This window comes from Mesoplodon bidens (genome assembly GCF_964165515.1).
Source record: "Mesoplodon bidens genome assembly, chromosome: 1".
Classification (NCBI taxonomy): Eukaryota; Metazoa; Chordata; class Mammalia; order Artiodactyla; family Ziphiidae; genus Mesoplodon; species Mesoplodon bidens.
In genome coordinates this window covers 17,348,252-17,370,482 of record NC_138176.1, presented here as the reverse complement: position 1 = coordinate 17,370,482, position 22,231 = coordinate 17,348,252, and the positions used below count along the sequence as shown (strand labels likewise).

The window sequence follows — 22,231 nt, the reverse complement described above, 5'->3', positions numbered from 1 at the left end:
ACACATGCATACTTTCATTATGCTAGCCATTTTCTTATTTAAACCCCATAAAAACACTTTTAACATGTATTGCCCCAAATTTTCATTTTGGATCAGTTACTTCATCTCTGTTGGAGAGATCAAGACTCATAAATAAATTACATAATCTCACTTTAAAAAAAAATTGCAATCTAAACTTTTAGTTATCTGATGTCTTGAGTAAACAATTCAGATAAACATTATTCACGCAAACTTTTCTCCATCGTTTACTGGGTAGTTGTCTAGTCTCTTTGAGTCATCTTTTTCAGAGTCAAATGTTGAATTACTGTGACTGAAATTCTATAAGATTGCATACATGTCAGTTATAAATCCTAAAAACCAAACGACACTATGGCAAATTTAAGATCAATTTTTTATTTAAGTATACATATCATAGAAAAGCTTTATCTCATAAAAATATGCCCCATATTAAATAATTTTAAAGATACATAATTACTTACATATAATGCTTTCAATCTAGTTTATTATCATGAATCCTTTGGTCCCCAAACCTGCCTATGTTTACGCTCCTACTGTTGGATGCAGAATACAACAGCCCCACAGGGAGGGGCAAGAAACAAGGGTACTAGGCAGACCAGTCTCAATTATTGATGATGCTGAGAGGCCCTGCACTGTAAACATGTTATTCAAACGTAAATGAGAAAATAAGCTGTATGAGTGACCTTCATGAGGTTTTTCACATAAAGTGAAATATCATATCACTGAAGATTTAACTACTAACAAGCTAGGCCTAAGTTACTTAACTACTTCTGAGTTCTCTGAGGTAACATCAATATTCAGCTTCCAACTTCCACTCTTCAAAATATTTCTCCATTGTGCGTCTGGATCTCAAGGTGCCAACATTCACGGTAGGTATGATTTTCTGCGGCTTCAGCCATTGAACAAAACGTTTCATCTCTAGGTAGCTGCTGTGTTCACTATAAGGAATCCCTGCAACATGAAAGACAGTGCCTACTAAAAATCAAACTAATAAAGAAAACTGCACAAGCCCAAAATGAAATAAAAGAGAAAAGGAAAGCAATCCAGAGTATTTTTGCCAAAAATTCCTTGGTGCTTTTTTTCTGATAACAAAAATTTGCTAGTATCTTTTTTTTTTTTTTTTGCGGTAGGTGGGCCTCTCACTGTTGTGGCCTCTCCCATTGCGGAGCACAGGCTCCGGACGCGCAGGCTCAGCAGCCATGGCTCACGGGCCCAGCCGTTCCGCGGCATGTGGGATCTTCCCGGAGCGGGGCACGAACCCGTGTCCCCTGCATCGGCAGGTGGACTCTCAACCACTGCGCCACCAGGGAAGCCCCCTGCTAGTATCTTTTACAAATAATAAATATTAAAATGATACAAAAACTTTTGAACATTAAAAAATTCTATTACTTTGCTATGTAGACACTTAATAATATGCATTTCTATAGATTCTTATTTATAAGTAGGCTTTTCTTTTTAAACAATTCTTCCCTTTAAGCACTTTGCCCAGCTATTGATTTCAGGAAAATTCTGGAAGAAATATGAGTAAAATTTAAAGAGTAACAAGCAGAAGACTCTTGATTTCCACAGCAAGTAAGCAGATTCCATCCCCAAGCTTTGTACGCATAAAAAGGAAAAAAAAATTAAGTACTAAAAGTCTCTTCATCTTCTTTACTGAAAATCAAATACCTCAGAGAAAGAGGGAGAAAGGGTCCTGTTTTGAGTAAACTAGGATCCAAAAATGTTTCCATCAGCCATTATTGTAATAAGCCAATCTCTGAGGACAATGGTAAACATCCTCCAAAGATGAAAAAATTAAAGTCAAGTCTGTATCTCTTGCTGTCATCACATCTAATCCACTGTCTTCCTGTTCTTGGTGTCGCAGCATCATTTAAACTTCCAGGACACAATGGCACTACCCACCCCTCCTTTCAAGTAGTTCTACAATCTCCCCTACATGTCACTGATCACACATATAGACTGATCTGTATTAGTCAATGTCTATTTACTACAGTAAATACATCAGTAGAGCATGATGAATGATTTGAACTTGTTAAATTATTAAATTTAATTATTTAAATTATTAAATGATTTAATTATTAAATTTAATTATTAAATGATTTGAACTTGTTAAATTATTACTACAGTAAATACATCATGTAGAGCATGATGAATGATTTGAACTTGTTAAATTATTATTATTATTATTGTTTTAACTTGTTAAATTATTAAAGATTCTTTGGTGCCTCTTTTTCCTTGGATCTTAGTTTTACTGTTTTTAAAAAAATGTAAGGTAATTACAAACATTAAGAGTAAAAAAATTGAATAATCATACCATATATTGAAATGTTTCCTTTGGTCTGGGGAATAATATCTGCCATACTAGTTAACTTGTTAGAATGTGTCCATCCTGTAGGTCGAAAAGCCAAAATCTGATCATATTTCCCACCACACTTCTTCAAATGATTCTGTAAACCCTGTTAAATAAAAACAGGATATTTATTTAATGGTCAGTGAAGATGGGTTATATGGAATAAAACCGAATGATTAAGATGTTACATTGGCACAGTCACGGAGTTTTCACTTGGTGAACATTAAATAGGAAAACCTAGTGCACTCCCCCAAAAATAAAATCACCAAAAAAAAAAAATCTTTTCCCCTTTACTTATCTAAAGTTAAACAAGTTTAAGTACAGTCTGAGAAAAATAAGATGAGGCAACTTTAAAGATAAGTAATCATGTGTTTTAAAATTACAATTCAGATAGCTACCAAAAACAAACAAAACAAACACCTCTCCAAATCCTACAATTATTAGGATATTAGAGATACTGGCATCTAATACTATCCTTATGAGACATACTGATATTAACACTGGTAAACATCATTCCAAACATATCCTCATACATATACACCAGTAGAGGACTGACAGATGGATAAAAAGATGGAAATAACTTTATAATGGCATTATACTCAACTCAGACATACATTTTAAGATGCATAGTATCTAGTGTTCCCTTTTCAAGTGTTTACTCCTTTTCACCCTTTATGCATGAACTAGAATAATTTCAAAACTTTTCACAGTGCCATGATCAGAAGTAATATGCTAATAAATCTTGAGGTCATCATTAGTGAGGTCGTCATTAGTGAGGACATTAGGTAAGATTCTCAGAAAATCAGTGACAAAGGTTCAACCTTTGAAAGATAAGAGAAATCCAGATAAAGATAATAATGGCAAGAGGGATACAAAAAAACTCTAATACTTTTTGGGCTAAAGATTCAACCCAGAGTGTCAAAAGCTTAGTGTAAATTTATAATAAAATTTTAATTTTATTTAAAATAATAAAAAACCTAAAGTGTATATAGTGTCATCTTGGATTTCCAGAAGTCTTCTTTTTCTTCTTTAACCATACATACTTTACTGAATTTTTAAAAGATGCTGGTAGGAAGTTCTGAAGAAATGATAAAGATAAATTCACTCATCCATCTATTCATTCGTTCAATAAATATCTGTTCCAGTATTAACACCAGGTGCTGATGCCAGAGTGGTGAGTGAGACATAGCCTTCACCTTTTGGAAGCTTACAGCCTAAGGGGAAGACATCAATAAACACCACCTTCTAAGTCTTTTTTTTTTTTTTTTTAGTGGAAACAATCTGCCCTTTCCTAACTTTTTAAGACTCTCATCATCTATTATACCATCAGCACCTAGGAACTTACAGATTGATCTCTTCAGAAAGGACTCATTTTTTAGTATAAGTTTCTAGAAATGGAAATAGTTGAGGATTTACCCTCTTTTCTATTACTATCCAAGTGGATGAAGAGTGCCAATTTCTCTGAATCTCAGCATAGGGATATTACCTTTTTTAAAAGTACACCAATTTGGTAGAAGACAAACACATCATTTTAAAAAAATTTTTCTTTTTGATTACTATTTAAAGGTTGAACAGTTTATTGTGTTTATCAGACATTAAGATTTCACTTGACGAATTAATAATAACCCTTTGATTTCTCTTTTGCATCAAATAATGATCTTTTATTAATTTGTATACCTACCATTAAACAGTCATATTTCTTACCAGCTACTACCCCCCCAAAAAAGTTTAAGTTATAGCTATATAACTAAGTTTTCATTACCATATCCCTGGCCCTGCAAATTTTCAGATCTTTGTCTTACTTAGTCTAGGATCTATTGTAATACTATTTGCTTAATTACTAATCCCTCTCTCTTCCTGTCCTCACAAAGAAAAGGAAATAACAGGAAACAGGTTTAGAGCAATTAAACAGGTAATATCATAAACTGAGAGCCCAGCTATCAATGCAGGTCATCAAACTTATCCATTCTTATTTGTCTCTGTAAAAACACTCGGGAGAACCCAATCAGAAGTAATTTCATGCTTTTCATGAGACAAATTAGAGTTACCATGAAAACATCATTAATCTGTGCCACAAACAAAAACATAGGATATTATCATATAAGCCAAACATACAGGGAAGACTGCTGACAGCCACTAGTCTTTCATTAACCACAACTGCAGAACTACTATCATGAGGAATTTTATTATCATTTAGTCAACATAAAGTCCCTGGTCTATGACTTGTCTCTCTGTTTACTGGTAACCAGTTTGTGATTAAAATGCACTCAGTAGATGCCCCTAAAGTTATTTTTTCAGTATGCAAATAATCATCTATAACATTATGGTTATAATGTTTTACCACATCCCATGAATCAGGTTTAAATCAGAGGTGATAGAAAACTATATACTTACGTATATGAACTTGGGATGTTGAACTAGGTAGCATGAATGGTTTTATTTATAGGGTTTCTAAGTCGTTCAAGCCTGCCTTAGAAACCCTGACAATTGTATCAGGTTTACATTTTCACAAAAAAGTCATTAGCTCTGATACAATAAAACTATTTTTGGCTGGTAAAAAAAATTGGCTTTAAGTACTAAAATATAGTCTTACGGTAACTGTCAGCTTCTGCTCCGTCTGTGTTCTGAAGATATGAAATTGTAAAAAATGTCAACAATATCTGGTCACTTTCATGGAGGAAGGGGAAGGGCTACTGAACAATACCAACAACCTATGACAAATAATGGAAATAATACAAGCAATGATTTCAGATATTCCTTTTTTTGTTTTTTGTCTTCAAAGCAGGTACCTGCCAGTTTTTTGGGTGTTTTTTAAGCATACAGTTCAGTGGTTGTTGGTATAGCCACAAAGTTGTATGACCATCACCACTATCTAATTCTAGAACATTTCATCACCCCTCCATAAAACACTGTACTCATTAGCAGTCACTCCCCATTCCCTCTCCCTCAAGCCCTGGAAACCACTAATCTACTTACTTCTTCAGATTTACCTATTCTGGATATTTCATATAAATGGAATCACACAATATGCGGCCTTTTGTGTCTGGCTTCTTTCACTTGGCATGTTCTCAATGCTCATTCATATAGTAGCATGTAGCAGTAATTCATTCCTTTTTACAGCTGAAGAATATTTCTATTTTATGTATATATAACATTTTGTTTATCCATCCAACATTTGATGGACATCTGAGTTGTTTCCAGTTTTTTGCTATTATGAATAATGCTGCTGTGAACATTTGTGTAGAAGTGGACATACGTTCTCAATTCTCCTAGGCATATACCTAGGACTGGAATTGCTGGTCATATAGTCACTCCATGCTTAACTTTGAAAGAAATTAACAAACTGCTTTCTAAAGCAGCTGCACCACTTAAAAATCTCATTAGCAACGCACGAGGGTTCCAGTTTCTCCATGTCCTCACCAACAATCGGCACTGTCTATCTTTCTTAGTATAGCTATCCTTGTGAGTGTAAAGTGCTATCTCACTGTGGTTTTGATTTGCAGTTCCCTGATGGCTAACAGTGTTGATCCTCTTTTTATGTGCTTCTTGGCCATTTGTATACCTTCTCATTCATTCCTTAGCCCTCTGCTGTCACTGGTTTTCTCCAACATCACTTCACTGAAACAGTTCTTGTGCAGGTCACTTTTTCCTTATATGACCTCTCCACAGCATATGGTACTTTTAAACACTATTCTTGAAAAGGTCTAGTCCCTTCATTTCCATAATATTCTGACTTCCCCACCCCTTTTGTCCCCCTAAATGGATAAATTGTCCAAATGAAACTAAGTTAGCAGGAAATAAGACTGTATTGCATGAAGTAATCTTTATAAAAATTATAAAAATATGCTATACCCTCCGCAGGATATCAGTGTTCATTTTATAATTAACCAACATCCTCATTAGCCTCCATGCAAACTGGATGCCTCTCAGATTTAACATATGTTTGCAAAACTGGCTTAAACACCAATGGACAACACTATGACCTGATTATCCTTGACATTTTTATGAATTATATACTCATGAAAATAGGCCATAAAATTTTTACCATGATCTCATGAAAAGAGTAGTTACACCAGTGAGAATTTCCTTACTCAAGGGATAGAACTAAAATACTAATTTTCTTTACACAATGTGTTATTATTTATAAGACAGATACAGTAATCAACACCTAAACTATTTCAAAAATCTCCATAAAAGTTATTTCATAAACATTATAGCAAAATTAAAAACATATTTTTTTGGTGTACATTATGTTCTGAATTACTTTTTTTTTTAAGAAGATGTTGGGGGTAGGAATTTATTAATTAATTAATTTATTTTTGCTGTGTTGGGTCTTTGTTTCTGTGCGAGGGCTTTCTCTAGTTGTGGCAAGCGGGGGCCACTCTTCATTGCGGTGCGCAGGCCTCTCACTATCGCGACCTCTCTTGTTGCGGAGCACAGGCTCCAGACACGCAGGCTCAGTAGTTGTGGCTCACGGGCCTAGTTGCTCCGTGGCATGTGGGATCCTCCGACCACAGCTCGAACCCGTGTCCCCTGCATTAGCAGGCAGATCCTCAACCACTGTGCCACCAGGGAAGCCCTGAATTACTTTTAATACATAGGTTTGATGTTATTCCATTGCAAGGTGTCAAAACGTTAGTAAATGGAATGAATCTTAGTATCTGAATAAATCTGACAAATGAGCCCCCATAAATCACAGGGAGGTCATGTCATATGTATCTTAATTTATATCTCAGAACTAGCACTAGAACTTTCTCTTTCACTTCTACTGTTTCATTTAATCCTCACAAGTATATTTTCAACGTATATCAATGTTATAGTGGCTTAAAATTATACAGAATAGACCTGAAGAAAAGTAAGAACTCCCTAGAATTTTCCACTCATTTCCCTACTCATCCAGGAAGAATGGAGAACAATCTCAAAATGTTTGAATGACCAGAGAGCTGCACACTTTTCTATTTTTGTTTCTTTCTTTGTGACAGTTCTCTAGTTCTTAAACTCCTGGTGGGCATATGAATCACTCTATACAGCTGCACACACATACAAACTTAAAATGTTTAAAATTCCACTTAAAAGATTTTCTAGGGCAAAGTTTACTTTGACTCCACTGTAACTGAATTCCTCTAAGTTAAATGCAAGTAAAATGGGATTCTAGTTTACAATCATCAGATTGCCTTTTCTAGTTCATCCTAAAAAGACATATCTCTTGAATACTTACCTTAAAATTAATTTGCATCATTGGGAGAAGGTGAACCAGTGAATTGCACATGTCTGTAGTGATGAGGGAATTAATTTCTGGTATATTGAAGCACTGTAATGTGTTATATTTTTCTTTGGACATGCCCACTTTTGAACCTAAAACATCAGCAATGGCTACAGGCAAAGGAAAAGTTTAAAAATAGTAAAATTACAGCTTATGAAAAAAATAAAATTACAAGTTAACTTTAAAATAAGAATTTACCAAATTAAAAGAAATTCAAAACATTCACACTTTTGCCATAATATCTCAAAAAGGCTGAACAGGTTTGTCAGTTAACTATGTGGAATAAATTGTGAGAAAGCCAAGAATTTATTTTTAAAGACCTAGTATTTAAAAATTGCATAAGATGTATGGAAAGAGTTAGAGGGAGGGAAAAAACAAAATTTGGAGGAGTTAAAACCTTAGCTTTATCATTTCACATCTTAATGTTTGACATTATGGGACCACAGTTAAGAAGAAATGGAAGTACTTTGCAAAATAGTACAATACTATGTAGACAAACTACAGTTACATATCCAAAAATCATTTAGGAACAAAAACTAAAACTGGTCTCTAAAATAATTAATTGGTGGCTATCATCAAAGAATGCAGTGAAAGACCTATGCACTAGTCATCTTTCAAAGTTTACTAAAATAGTAATGTAGCATGGACTTTTGCTCTATAAACATTTTGTAGATATAAAGGCTACCATAAACATACTTAACAAATGTTTCCATTAAGTTAAGCCTTTCAAAATTTAAATGAATCAAACTCTATCAAATTTTTCTTTCAACCTCAAAGGTAATATTGAACTGTTTCAGGAAATAAATATCAACTGAAAGAACAGAGCCTGAAAGGGCTTTAAGCAAAAAGAATCTGATCTTTGTAATACAGTAAATTAGCTACAGCTACCACCCACCTAGGAAGACTTTCTCTTTTCCAATAGAATAAGTGCCACAGACAACAAGAGCACGTGGGTTTAGAGTTACAGTCTCAAAGGCAGTGTTGATGGCAAACTGGATAACCTCTTGCTGAGACGGAAAAGAGTATTCTGGGCTGCAATATCTGTAATATGGAAACATGGTACTTATTAAAAGAACAACAAGAAAGTCATAGCATTAAGTTGGGTGCTATTTTAGAAAACAAGCTTTAGCAAAATTACATACAACAGCAGTATAGTACATTAACACCACCGCAGTTATCTCACCAGTGCCTGTGGTTAAAATATTTGTTACCAGCTATTGATTATTTATGATGGAACTATACATTTCAATATACCTTTTTAATTATATTTCTTTTATAACCCTCAAATAAAGAAATTGCATTTTTTTTCCTTCAAGAATATTTCTAGGTAGCTATTTTAGCTATGAATTATAGGCCTTAATATCTTCTTTTTTTTAACCCCAATCCCTATCAAAGGAAATACGATTTATAGGGATTATCTTTTTGGACTAAAGAATTCTGATTTAGTAAAAAAAAAATATACATATATATATAAATATAAAATAATAAATATAAAATATATATATATAAATATATATATTTATTTATTTATTTTTGCAGTACGCGGGCCTCTCACTACTGTGGCCTCTCCTGCTGCGGAGCACAGACTCCGGACGCACAGGCTCAGCGGCCATAGCACACGGGCCCAGCCGCTCCGCGGCATGTGGGATCCTCCCGGACCGGGGCATGAACCCGTGTCCCCTGCATCGGCAGGTGGACTCTCAACCACTGTGCCACCAGGGAAGCCCAAAATATATATATTTTTAAGATAATGAAAGTGAACATGAATTTAATGAAGTAGCATTAAATCAAACAGTTAATATTCATCTGTTTGTTATTTTCTTTTAGGAGATATAGAAATACATATAGTATTATGGGACTACAGCAGATCCAGTTGGGTCTACTTCAGTACAGTAACACCCAATGAAAAATTAACACTAAGACTACTAGTTATATATATTTGAGATGAAAATTAAGCACTTTTTCACTAAAGATCTCATAAAGTACACACATCAAAGAAATATTTTTCCAATTTTCAAAATTGTTTTTGCTGTTCAGCCATAAATCTTATTATTAAGAAAAGACTTAGTCCTTTCTCCTATAAATACTCACAAAGAAATCCAGAATTGTATGTAGAATAGAATTAAGTAACAAAAAAAAGTTTAAAAAATTATTTTCTTAGTTCACCTAGTATTTAGGTGAATGGAAGAATTAACTATAGTATTAAAAAACTCGTTGTGGAAAGACCATCTCTTACTAAGATATGCCATCCAAACTCACTTCTTCTTGAAACAGGTTGAAATGGTTAACGTAATTTCTGACCAATTGATGAGGTATTTCAATATATAAAAGAAGATAATAGCTTATACCATTATGTAGCACTTAGGAATTCAAGGTTGCCACTTATAGATTACCTTTTGGAGAAAGGAACAAAGTAAGTTTGAATATTCAGACAGAATCTCATTCTCTGTTTTGTTCTTCACAATCATGCTTAATAGTTACACAGACACTTTGAAAGGATAACTTTAAAGGGCGTTTTCCTAAAGTTTGCTCCCAAATTTTTCATCCTTGTTTCAGTAACAAGCTTTTTACATAAACCATATTTTCAAAAGGATATTACATAAAAATTGAGCTGGAGTCAGTTAAGCCATGCAATCCAAAATTTGTTCTTAAGTATATATTTTTTCAAACAGCATCCACCTGATAAATACTTAAAATGATAATTGACAGTAAGCCATCATTTTGATTACCTAAGCAAAAGTTCAAATTATTCATAACATGCAGGGCAAATGCTGTTGGTGGAAAAAAGAAGTACACAAAGTTTCTCTTACGTTGTATCTAAGTAAAGCGTGTGGACTTTCTGGCCTGCAAGAAGAGAACGTTCCATGGTGGGATCTGCTCTGAAGTCTCCCGTGTGTAGTATGACATAACCATTAGGAAGATAAAAAAGGATCATGACAGCACCTGGACAGCTGAACACAAACATTGAAAAAGGAATATTCTTAACACAGGCAAAGCATCTAAAGAAAGAGTGTTCATTTCAATATCAACAAGTTAATATACTTTATTAGCTGACCACAATGACATAGCATTGTACTACAAAGGTATGTAGCATTTTAACTTAAGGAAATTTATGTCACACACACAGAAAAAATGGTGTGCAGGAAAGGGTTAATTCAGCAGGCCAGTGTTGTGCAAACTCCACAGGTCCCCAAGAAAGGCCTGTCCTTAGGAATAGTCATTGACTGGCTCTTGGGAGATAAGTTTAGAGTCCTTGAAATATTCTGCCTGCTAAGAGTGTTTTGTATGCCTGACACATTGGGCCATGTGTTACTAGTTTGATAAGATAGTTTATGTTAACAGTGTGATCTATGGTGAATATCTGTCTTTGCTCCTGGGGACTGGCGTCTGAGTAGCCCAGGTCAATCAGCATGGGTGTTGCATGTGTACATGATTGATCCTCAATAAAAATCCTGGATACCAAGGCTCAGCTGAGCTTCCCTGGTTGGCCACACCTCCTACGTGTTGTTACACACTGTCGCTGGGAGAATTAAGCACATCTGTGCCACTCCACTAGAAGAGGAAACCTTGAAACTTGCACCTAGTTTCTCCTGGATTTGCCTCCATTTGCCTTTTTCCCTTTGCTGACTTTAATCTGTATCCATTCACTGTGATAAGCTGTAACCACAAATAAAACAGCTTTTCTGTGTCCTGTGAGTCCATCTGATGAACCATTGAGCCTCAAGGTGGTCTTGGGGACCCCTGACACAATGGGGTTTGGAAATTACTGCCGAAAGACAGAGAATTTTCATTTTAAATTCTAGGAAAACACAGGAAATAATTACAATTGTAATTAAAAACTTCCCCTTATCTCCCTGACGCCAAAATTAAGGCCCTGACCACTTCACTAGAGATTTTCCACTTAGGGAAGAAATAATAATAATTACCACATGACACCTTTTAGAAAATAGAGGAAGGAATATTTCATGAGACCAGTATTACTCTGATATCAAAATAAGACAAAAGCGTAGTTAAAAAAACCCTATAGACGAATATACTTTTTAAAACAGACACAAAATTTCTTAACAAAATATTAGCATATCAAATCCAGCTATATATTTTTAAAAAGGGTAATACATGAAGACCAAGTGGGGTTTATCTCAGTAATGCAAGGCTGGTTTAAGTCCATCTTTGTCATTTACCACATTAACATTATAGAGGACAAAAGTTGTTTTATCACCTCAACAGATGCCAAAGAAACATTTGACAAAATTCAACACCCATTCATGATTACAAACTCCCAGCAGAATAGGAATAGAAGGGACTTTCCTCAACCTGACAAAAGGCATCTATGAAAAACCTATTGCTAACATCATACTTAATGGAGAAAGACTGAAAGCATTCCCCTTAAGATCAAGAACATGGCAATATGTCTGCTCACATCACTCCTACTCAACACTGTATTGAAGGCATAATCCCGTACAATAAATAAGAGAAAAAATATCATTCTAAATGGAAAGAAAGAAGTAAAACGAAAGCATCTTTATTTGTGGATGACATATGTAGAAAATTTTCAAGAATCTACAAAAAACCTACAACAACTAATGAGCAAGCTTAGCAAGGTCTCAGGATACAAGATCAATAAACAAAAATCAGTTTTCCAACAAGAAGTGAATGGAAAAAATAATTGTATTGTGTCCATACAATAGATAGTACTCAGTAAGTAAAAGGAACACACAACAGCATGAATGAATCTCACAAACATGAGGAGTGACAGATACAAAACAGAAGATATTATATGATTTCATTTAGATGAATCCCTATTAAAGACAAATCTAATCCATAGTCATAGAAAACAAATCAATGGTTGCCTGGGTAGGAGTTGGGGTTGGGGATTGACTGGGAAGGAGCACAAGGAAAACTTGTGGTGGGGAATATTTTCCATATTTTTATTGTGGTGGGAATTACATGGGTGTTTACTTTTGTCAAAATTCAGCAAAGATTTAAAATGGGTCCATTTTATTTATGTAAATTGTACCTCAATAAAGTTGACCAAAAAAAAAAAAATCAGAACCTGAGTTATCATAATTGGTGATTAAAAAAATAAACAGCAGCAAAGTTAGCAGACAAAAACTTATAGGCAACCTGAAAAAATAACAAGCCTGGATTTTAGGAAACCTAGGTTTAGTCTTAATTTTAATTCTCTAGGCATCTATGATCTCTAAGGTACATAAGGCTAACATTCTATGGAAATTATAAAGATGAATAGCTGACTGACAGTTACATTTTGGCAATGTGAATCCTGACAGTACTTTACATTAAAAAAAATGAGGGAAAAAGAAAAACAATTTCCAAGAAAAAAATCTTCCAAGACTTTAGTGTCAAAAACCTAAAGGAGGGCTTCCCTGGTGGCACAGTGGTTGAGAGTCCACCTGCCGATGCAGGGGACACGGGTTTGTGCCCCGGTCTGGGAAGATCCCACATGCCGCGGAGCGGCTGGGCCCGTGAGCCATGGCCGCTGAGCCTGTGCATCCGGAGCCTGTGCTCCGCAGCGGGAGAGGCCACAGCAGTGAGAGGCCCGCGTACCGCAAAAAATAAAAAAAAATTTAAAACCCTAAAGGATTTCTTCAAGGAAAAAAAAAACAACCCTCTAGAATCTGAATGGAGTACCAGCTGTTAATTTGTACCAGCTGTTAATATATATAAGTGATATTAAAGAAAATGGCAAAAGGTTTTCTCTTAAAGAACAGCAGCAATATGTTAAAAGATTTTTTAAAAAAATAAGATGGAGTCTCATGTAAAGCATAGTAATTTAAACTGCATTAAAAAATGGGTTAGAGAACACTTAGAGAATCTCTCTACATTTAATCTTTGATCCTGTAATTGCGTACATTTTTTTTCAAAAGGAGAAACACACTTTACTTAAGTGTTTCTTATCTTACTTAAATAAGACATTTATGAAATATCAAGCATAATAGTTCCAATAAGAAGTTCTTAAATAACCATGCAATGTGTTTTCCTTTTGAATATTTAAAAATAGGGTATTACTGGGCTTCCCGGGTGGTGCAGTGGTTGAGAGTCCGCCTGTCGATGCAGGGGACACGGGTTCGTGCCCTGGTCCGGGAAGATCCCACATGCCGCGGAGCGGCTGGGCCCGTGAGCCATCGCCGCTGAGCCTGCACGTCTGGAGCCTGTGCTCCGCAACGGGAGAGGTCACAGCAGTGAGAGGCCCGCGTACCGCAAAAAAAAAAAAAAAAAAAAAAAAGGGTATTACTAAGGTAACTTTAATACTTACTGATTGGCATCTAGCAAAACAACCTTGACACCATTCACTATACATTCAGTGTCTGTTGGCAATGGATGGATATATTGTTCTTGCACGTGAAGTTTGCTCTTCAACAAATTGCCAGTTATCTGCAAAACAGGATGTGCTTATTGCTGATACATTAAAACATTAAATATGTCTTTTATTTCATATCTAGTTTAGAACACAAACATCTTAATAACCGCCTGGTTCTCCCACTTATACTCATGTAAACCCTCCAGAATGCCAGGAAGAACTTTCTAAAATGACTGTGTCACAACTCTGCTTAAACACTGTCACTGATTCTCCCTCACCTGTAAAAAGTCCATTATCCCCATCATGTCATACAAAACCCTTCATGATCTGGCCCCTACCCATTTCTGTGGATTTATCTCCTGTTATTCCCTATCTTGTCTTTAGTGATTCTGAATTATCTGAAGTTCCTGGAATGGGCATACTTCTTAGGTGTCTGTGCCTTTACACAAATTCTTCTCTACCTGGAAGGCTCTCTCCTCTTTCCTCTGCCTTGCTCTGAAATGAGACAGACCTGTGTTCAAATTCTGGCTCTGCCATTACTAGCTCTGTGACTTGGGGCATGGCACTTAACCTCTCCAAGCCTCAGTTGCTTCATTAATAAAAAGAAGATAATTCAAGAATGCTTGAGGATAAAATCAAATTCTAGCCAAAGCCCTTAGTAGTACACATTAAAATGCTCACCTTTTAATAATTATTTCAAGGTATCTCTTGCACCGTGAAACTTTTTCTAACCTTAGCCTAGGACACAGTAAAGCCCTGCTTCTCCCTACTTTTAGGCATTCTGTTCACTTTTCTATTACAGTACAGATCCCATTGCGGTACTACTTGTGAATGTGTAGCCTGAAAGCTCCTTGAAGTTAGGTATTTTGCCTTGAGTATCTTTTTAGGCATTCAGTAAATATTTACTGAATGAAACATACATGTTTTAGTACATCATGAGGTATCAATATTTATTGTTTCCACATAATAAAGCATAATTTAAAAAATCTATTGTAACTATTGACAATAACTCATTTAATTTTAGAATCTCAATGTGGAGTCTGTTTTTTCATATATTTTCTAGAAGAATGATAGATCTTACAATCTTAATTACCTTTTTTTTAACCAGACTGGTTAGAAATTTGCTGCATTCTACAAATTCAGGATTTAGAATACTAAAACTTACCTCACTACAATAAACAGGAAACGTGAAGTTTTTAGACAATCCAGCATAATGATCAGAATGAAAATGTGTGAGAAAATAGGCCGTGCAACCTTCAACCAATCCATACTGAAAGGCATCGACTGTAAAGCCAGTTCCTACAATGAAAACACCAACACAGATGCTTGAGCAATAGCTAACTAAGTAAAAGCAGTCCAATTTGCTTATATAGCAAACCCTCTGACACTTTACATCTCATTTCCAACTTAACTTTACATTTTAATTTAAAAATCTACACCATATAAATTCAGCAAAAGGTGATGTTAGAGATGAAAATGAGTCTTATAAGTTTCCATTAAGTATCCCAGTATAGGCTTTTTAATGAATAACTGTATCAAAAAAATTAAAAATACTAAGCTACAAATGAGTTACTTTTTTGTTTTGCTGAATGTTTTCACAATACTTACTGGGCACCTAAAATCCTTTACTTCTGCAAAACAGCAGAAGGAGAATGCTAACTTTCTTTTAAAACATGAATTCTCAATGGGGGTGATATTGGTATGCTTCTAAGGGGCAAAAATGGTTGATGACCCAAATAATCTAATGGCCCTCCAAAGGGCCACAGTACAATAACAGATAAACAGGGTATCTGTAGTATTTGAATTTCATTGTGGGAGGTGGGGAGGAGGAAGGGAAACAAACAAACAAACAAACAAAAAGCCTAAAAAGGCTCCCTAGAGGAGCAATAATGAAAAAAAAAAAGATTGAGCTGTTCTGAAATTTGTTCATGAGAAAAAAACAAGTGCGCTGACTGTGATATGCAGGTAAATAAACATACCTCCACAATTCTACGGAGGCCTAGCCACACATGGCCCACTAATTCTGGGCTCACTTAAAATACAGAAAATTAATCAAAATAATTATTAAAAACAGAACTGGTACTAAGATGTACATAAATGCTTTTCTTTACATAAATATTTTGAACAAATTATATTGAATAGATTTAGAATATCAAAAAAGCATATTAAAAAATTTTTCTGAAACCAAGTATATTTGGGCAGTTTTATATTCTTTTCAGAAGAAGGGTACCTGTTTTCTTCAATAATAAAATTCATCTTACGACACATTTTTCTACTAACTCATCTATGAAGACATGAGAAATTATAAGAACATGAAAAGACTGAGAAACTAAGCTATGATACGGTTTAAAAATGTTTAGCATTTATTATGACCTGTATAACCTGTGACATTTTCCTTCTTTGAAGCTATTTAGTACTTGCATTTTTCTTAAGTGCTTAGAGACTGTTATTATGGTTACTTACAGAGAGCCTTTCCTCCTTCTGTATTAAGCTGATCTATATGAATCTTTGTCAGATCTGTAATATCTATCTAAATAGTATAGTACCTTATATATAAATATGTTTAATAAAAGTTTGCTGAACTGAATGGAGTAAAAAAGATTAAATAGGAAAAAAAGTCTGTTACAGGTCAATGAGGTATAAAAAGTAAACACACACAAACAGATTGTTTTACACACACATAACATGGGCAATGAACATGTAATTCAAAAAAGTTACATCTTCGTAGATATAGTAAGCCTTGATATTTCAACTTACCAGGTATTTTCTTATAGAATGGACATGTCCTTTTCCTTAATTCTCCTGCATTCGATGACTCTGGGATTTTCGTGTTCCCTCTCTGCAGCCTGCCATGAGCTGATTTTACGAAGACTCTGTCTTTACTTAACTTGACTGTTCCAGGTTCTGTCTTGTTACGGTGACCTGAACTCTTCTGATGTACTCCTTCCTGCAATGAATCTGACTTTTTAAGTCTCTTTCTTTGACGCTGTGACCTCTTACGAGAAAGTTCCACAGAGGGCTGACTCTCACTTAAATTATTTGCCTCTAATTCTAAATCACTTAAAGATTTTTCTGCTTTCCTCTTGCACTGCCGGGACCTCTTTTCATTAGGACTTACAACTGTATTTAAGTTCATCCCTTCTAAGGCATTTTCCACCAGCAATTTCTCTTCTTTTCTTTTGGGTGGTAGTCCAAAATACACACCTATATCCATTTGCTTCATTACCTTAGTAGAAGGTTGTGATGCATTACACTTAGGGCCAGATGGCAATATTTTCAAAGACTTAGCAGCAGTAGGTGTACTAGAAAATATCGCTGTATTTAAAGCTGTAACTTTACTGTCTAGCATACCATCTAATGCCTTTCTGCAGAAACATGCTGAGTTCGTATTGTGCTTAGCATTGAAATTCTTACTTGATAATTCTCTAGTTTTACTTTGGGTTGGTTGGAAAGAATGACACCCTCCTCCCTGGCTTTCAAAAGGTTTTGACATTTTATTCTTAAGTAACGGAAGAGAAATTTGATTGTAAACAGCTGATTCTTCAATTACCTGTTTCTCTTTATTTGATTGAGATGAGTGAAATTCTGGCTCATCAGGTTTTGCTTTAGTGGCTTGGTAACTAGGAGAAGTAAACCTCTCTGCTAATGCAGGTGGAAACAATATAAAATCATCATCAGTATATGCTGGATCATCACGTAAAATAATACTCTTATTTTGGAAAGTAAGTTGAGACGAATCATTTAGAGTGTTGCATTTATACAGTTCTTCATCGTATTTATCCTGAGTTAAGAAGCTATCCACTTCGGGGCAGCTCTCCTCCTGGTCCTTCAGTAAAGGGTCATGGAATTTTTTAGACAAAGTGGAGCTATTTTCATCTCCTTCTAAGCTGCCATCTTTAGAGCTTTCTGTAAAAAATAGTTCCTGTTGTGAATCATCCAGCTTTTCATCTGTATCATAAGTTTCTTCATCACTTTGAAGTGGAGAATAGGAGATTTCACAGTTGCTAAAGTCATTTTCTGGCAACGTCAAATTTATGTGTTCTGGGCTGTTTTGACTGTCTAATTCTTCAGCAAGAGGCAAACCAAATCCTACCAGTTTGTCATGATTAACAAGTTCTGTAAATTGTGGGACTTGTTGGGAAGTTTGGATATTTGTCGAAGAGGAAACCTTTTTATCAGTTTCAGTTGGAGACTGAGATTTTCTTAGACATTGTGTCACTAACAAGGGATCAGTTGAAACATTTTTTTTTAAGTTATCTGTTTGTTTCTGATATGGAGACCATCTTTCCTTAAGGCTACAAAGAAAGCCTGAATGAGTCTCACTGAAACTCCCACCTGACTCATGGGATGGATTGCTGAAAGGACTATTACTAGCCCTGCTTTGAGCTAGCAGGAGATGAGTGTATCTCTTGTAATGAGAAGGAATTGTTGAGGAACACTGAAGAGCATCAGGACACTCTGAAAATTTTAATAAAGAAAAAAGTATTACCAGATCAAAGCACAGACTAAGCTTTGACAGTATTAGCACTATAAATTAACATGTAAGTGGAAAGTCATCAGTCCAACTTTGAGGCCTTAGGACAATAGCTATCTTTATATAAACAAAAAATCAGCACACAATAACAGTAATCCAGTATGGTTTTGCAAGGTGCTAGTTATTATTTTTAAATCAATATATTCTTTTAAATTTCTTGTCAAATACTCTTTTCCCCCAAAAAATTTAAGACTAACACCTTTTCCTCCCCACTAAAAACTTTCACAAATATGAGCTCCTCCAAAATGCATGTCATGCTTGCACTAGGTATTTCTTAAACAGGTGCTACAAATTGATCCCATCAGTTTCACTACATCACTATTGCTCAAGCAATAAAGAGTAGAGAAGGCTGGTATGTCTCTCACAGACTAAAGTTCTACCTCAATTTTTATCTTATCAGGCAACACATATGTATGAGAGTTGCAGTACCAAATTAGGTTCCATTATTTAATATTCACACTGTATATGAAACAGTAATAGCAATCTTAATTAGAGCTGTTCATACCCTAAACATTTTAAGTTCTGTTCTAAGTTTTGACATTCAATTTGATAAACTGGTTAATAATAAGGCTTTAATAATCTGGAAACTATTCCCTGTCATACCATTATGACTGAGAAACAGTCTGTAATGCATCTTGGCATACCCCACCCCCTGTATGTTCATTTTCAGGCCTGTCAAAAAATGATCCGCCCCCCAAAAAAGATGTCACGTTAAACTGGAGACTTCATTGCTTAAAAATTAACTTAAAACCACCTCATAAAAGTATATGTTATAGAATAAAATTCAATTCAAGAAGAATCCACCTGAGATTATCCATTCAAAGGAGTTTAATCAGTGAAAAAACCAAGAGAAAAACTCTTTGAGGTGGCTTCATCTATAAGATATTTCACTCTGAGTGCTCACCATGGGATTCCAACTGCCATTTCTGACTTTCAAGCCACTGAAAAACAAATTACTAGCATTTGATGAGGCTTTCTCTGTTGTATGAGGCTAGTGCCAAATTTTTTAAGTTATTTTGCATCTTCATGCAGTACTTTAAAATGAGAACTAGAAGTTAATAATAAAACGTCTTCTGAATCATAGTTAACACGAAAGCCATACTCAATATTATTTTTATTTTACTGAATTTTGATTCTTTGAGATTTAAAAATTTATGTATGGTATATATAACTTTTAAATAATCAAATCATCAATAACAACCCATTCTCCATATACTACAAGTAGGATTTTCTACATATTAAACATGATATTTATTATATAGTTTAAATGATAACAGGAACATAGTGTTACTTCAGTTCTCATTTGGCACAATTTTATTTATTAGAACCTTAATAACCAAACACTCCTTCCTAGTTCTTATTTCTGTCCATTAGCATGATGACCCCAACACAGCCGTATTTAGAAGGCTGGACTACATTCATGATTCTCTAAAAGTCTGTTTCATAAAAGATAACAAAATGGGCAAGTTGTTTAGCTTTTAAGAACCCTCATCTGTCAGATGTCAATACCACCTACCTTATGCAGGTGAAAATATCTACCATAATATGTGCTCAATTAACATTTATGAAAAATCACAGATTTTTAGGGACTCTTATGAAATAGTAAAATGCATTTAAACTGTTTTCAAGTTTGCAACATTCTTTACAATTATACTATTGACTGTTATCTTTTTACCCTTCACAAGAAGCGTAACAATGCATTACCTTGTTTCCTTCTACGGTTAAGTCATTTATACTTTGAGTATCTCATCTCATTTTTGGTTTACTGCTTACCTGGCTTGTTTCACTGGACTGATATGTCTGGCCTAATGCAGGTCTTTTTGACTAGAGTTCACTATCTTTTTTGGAATCTTACCTGGTGCGGAGACTGGTATGGAATCCAAACACTCAAAAACATGCCATCGAGGTGTTTGACCTAGCAAGGAGGAAAAAGGCATCTGGCAGTTTGGACAGTACCCATCATAAACTGGTCGTATCTTCGGAGACACGTGTTTGTTTTTGTGAGTCCTACAGTGCTTTCCTGGAGTGGCCTCCCTGTCTTGGCACTGCTGAATACCATCTCCACAACTAGAGTTCTGACTGGAAGCGCCAGAAGTCTGACTGTCTGTTTCTCCAAGGCACGTTTCGGGGGCCTTAACCTTCTTTCTACCTTCTACAGTCCTTTTTTTATTTCTGTTTCGTTTTGACTGGTATTGTTCATCTGTTGCTTTCTCAACAGATTTTGGAATATTCTCAGAGCAATTATTTGGATGTACTGGTTTGGGTTTTCTTTTGGATTTGTATTCCCAGATGTCTTGTTCCAGAAAAGCATCCTCTAACATGGCAGAATGTTTTTGATCATTAAAGAAGCACTAACCTTAAGTAAATTGAGGGTCTATGTCGTGTTACAAAATTTTTAAATGGAATTATTTTGCTCAGAAAAAAAAGTAACAAAAACCCCACCAACTTGATGGGAATCTAAAGCTCTGATAATGAATATATTGGCAAACTACAAACCTTATACATGAGAACACTTGCTGTCTCATTTATAGCACAATCAAATTAACATGAGTTTTCCATCGTGCGTATTTTGTTCAGGTATCTTGGTTTTTCCCAGGACTTGATTCATAAAAGTAGTATCAGTAATACTTTGAACACTAAACCCCAATGGGAAGTATAGGTTTAACAGTTCAATCTTAGAAGGAGTTTTGTAAAATTGCTATAAAGCTCCTGTCAGCTCTCTTTCAACTGGACAATTGTCCAAATAACTCACAAATCCAACCACAGTCCCTGGGCAACTGGCTCAGCAGGTGTTCCAAACACTTAATGGCTACTTCAGTTTGCGAGTAACACTAGTCACACCATAATCAAATGTGTGTGATTGGCAAAAAAAAAAAACCCAAAAACGCGCCCTTATCCGTGACTGGTGAATATTCGACAACTTCAGTTTCCTGGGTCAATCCAGTATCTTCCTCCAGCGGCAATGAACAAACACTGCACAATGAACAAACAAAATTCAAGTACGTGAAGTTGTGCTTACACTGAGGCCACCCACACTCCTAACTCCAGACCCCAGAGGTGGTCTGCCTGAAGGCGATCAGCTCTCTCTCCAGCTGCCTCAAAACCAAGCTTCACCTGCCTGATGCCTCCCACCGGCTCGACCGCCTCTTTGGGCATTAGAGGCTGCAAGGCCAGCGGAGTGGGCCCTCGCCCCCTCCAGGGAAGGGAGCGAGGGAGCTGCCACCACAGCTCGCTCCACAAAAGCCACCAGTGCTCTCCACTTCTGAAGACAGAGGCCGGGCCCTCAGGGATCCCCGCGGCCGCCCACCTGCCACCCTCGCCCCTCGGGAGTAGCTCCAGCTGCGTCCGCTCCCGTCGTGCCCCCTCCCCCTGCTTGGCTGACAATCTATTCGCACCTGCACTTTCAGCACTGCAGGGTAACAAAATGCTGCGTTTGCGTATAAGCCAAGGCCATTGGCTAGTCACTCCCAACTTTAAAAAGCCTACTTCTTTACCTTTCGTGCCGTGGCGGGAACAGCTTCACGTTCCCAATGCTGTGTCGAATCGGCTGATCCTGGTCTAAACGTGAGACTTTAAAAAGAAAAAAAAGTTAGGGCCCTTTTAAATCCTACGGATTTATTTTTGTTTTGTTTTAGTTCTAAAACTTGCTAATTTTCAAAGTGAAGGGTGGGGAATTGTTCTCTTGGAGCTTCTAGAACGCTGGCCCAGAAGCCTTTTCCATGTTGAATCTGGCGCGCTGAATGTCCA

At 35.8% G+C, this 22,231-nt stretch overlaps 1 protein-coding gene across 1 annotated transcript; it reads right to left on the bottom strand.

The window, feature by feature from the left end:
- Positions 1–394: 394 nt before the first annotated feature.
- Positions 395–22,223, bottom strand: DCLRE1A (DNA cross-link repair 1A). The gene is made up of 10 exons (XM_081251488.1): positions 21,979–22,223; positions 20,340–21,457; positions 16,708–18,408; positions 15,116–15,249; positions 13,906–14,024; positions 10,442–10,582; positions 8,527–8,672; positions 7,587–7,741; positions 2,333–2,474; positions 395–969 (listed from the first exon to the last, which is right to left on the bottom strand). The coding sequence occupies exons 2-10, from the start codon at positions 20,803–20,805 to the stop codon at positions 809–811; spliced, it is 3,165 nt and encodes a 1,054-aa protein (XP_081107614.1). The 5' UTR covers positions 20,806–21,457; positions 21,979–22,223; the 3' UTR covers positions 395–808.
- Between the last annotated feature and the right edge of the window lie 8 nt (positions 22,224–22,231).

Bases quoted from the DNA above. Each gene is read 5' to 3' on its own strand.
- DCLRE1A (XM_081251488.1), bottom strand. From the start codon at position 20,805: ATGTTAGAGGATGCTTTTCTGGAACAAGACATCTGGGAATACAAATCC. The intron at 10,583-13,905 runs GTAAGTATTAAA...GTTTGTGTTCAG, and splicing joins GTTTTGCTAGATGCCAATCA to CTGTCCAGGTGCTGTCATGA. The intron at 2,475-7,586 runs GTAAGTATTCAA...TTTATTTAACAG, and splicing joins TGATGCAAATTAATTTTAAG to GGTTTACAGAATCATTTGAA.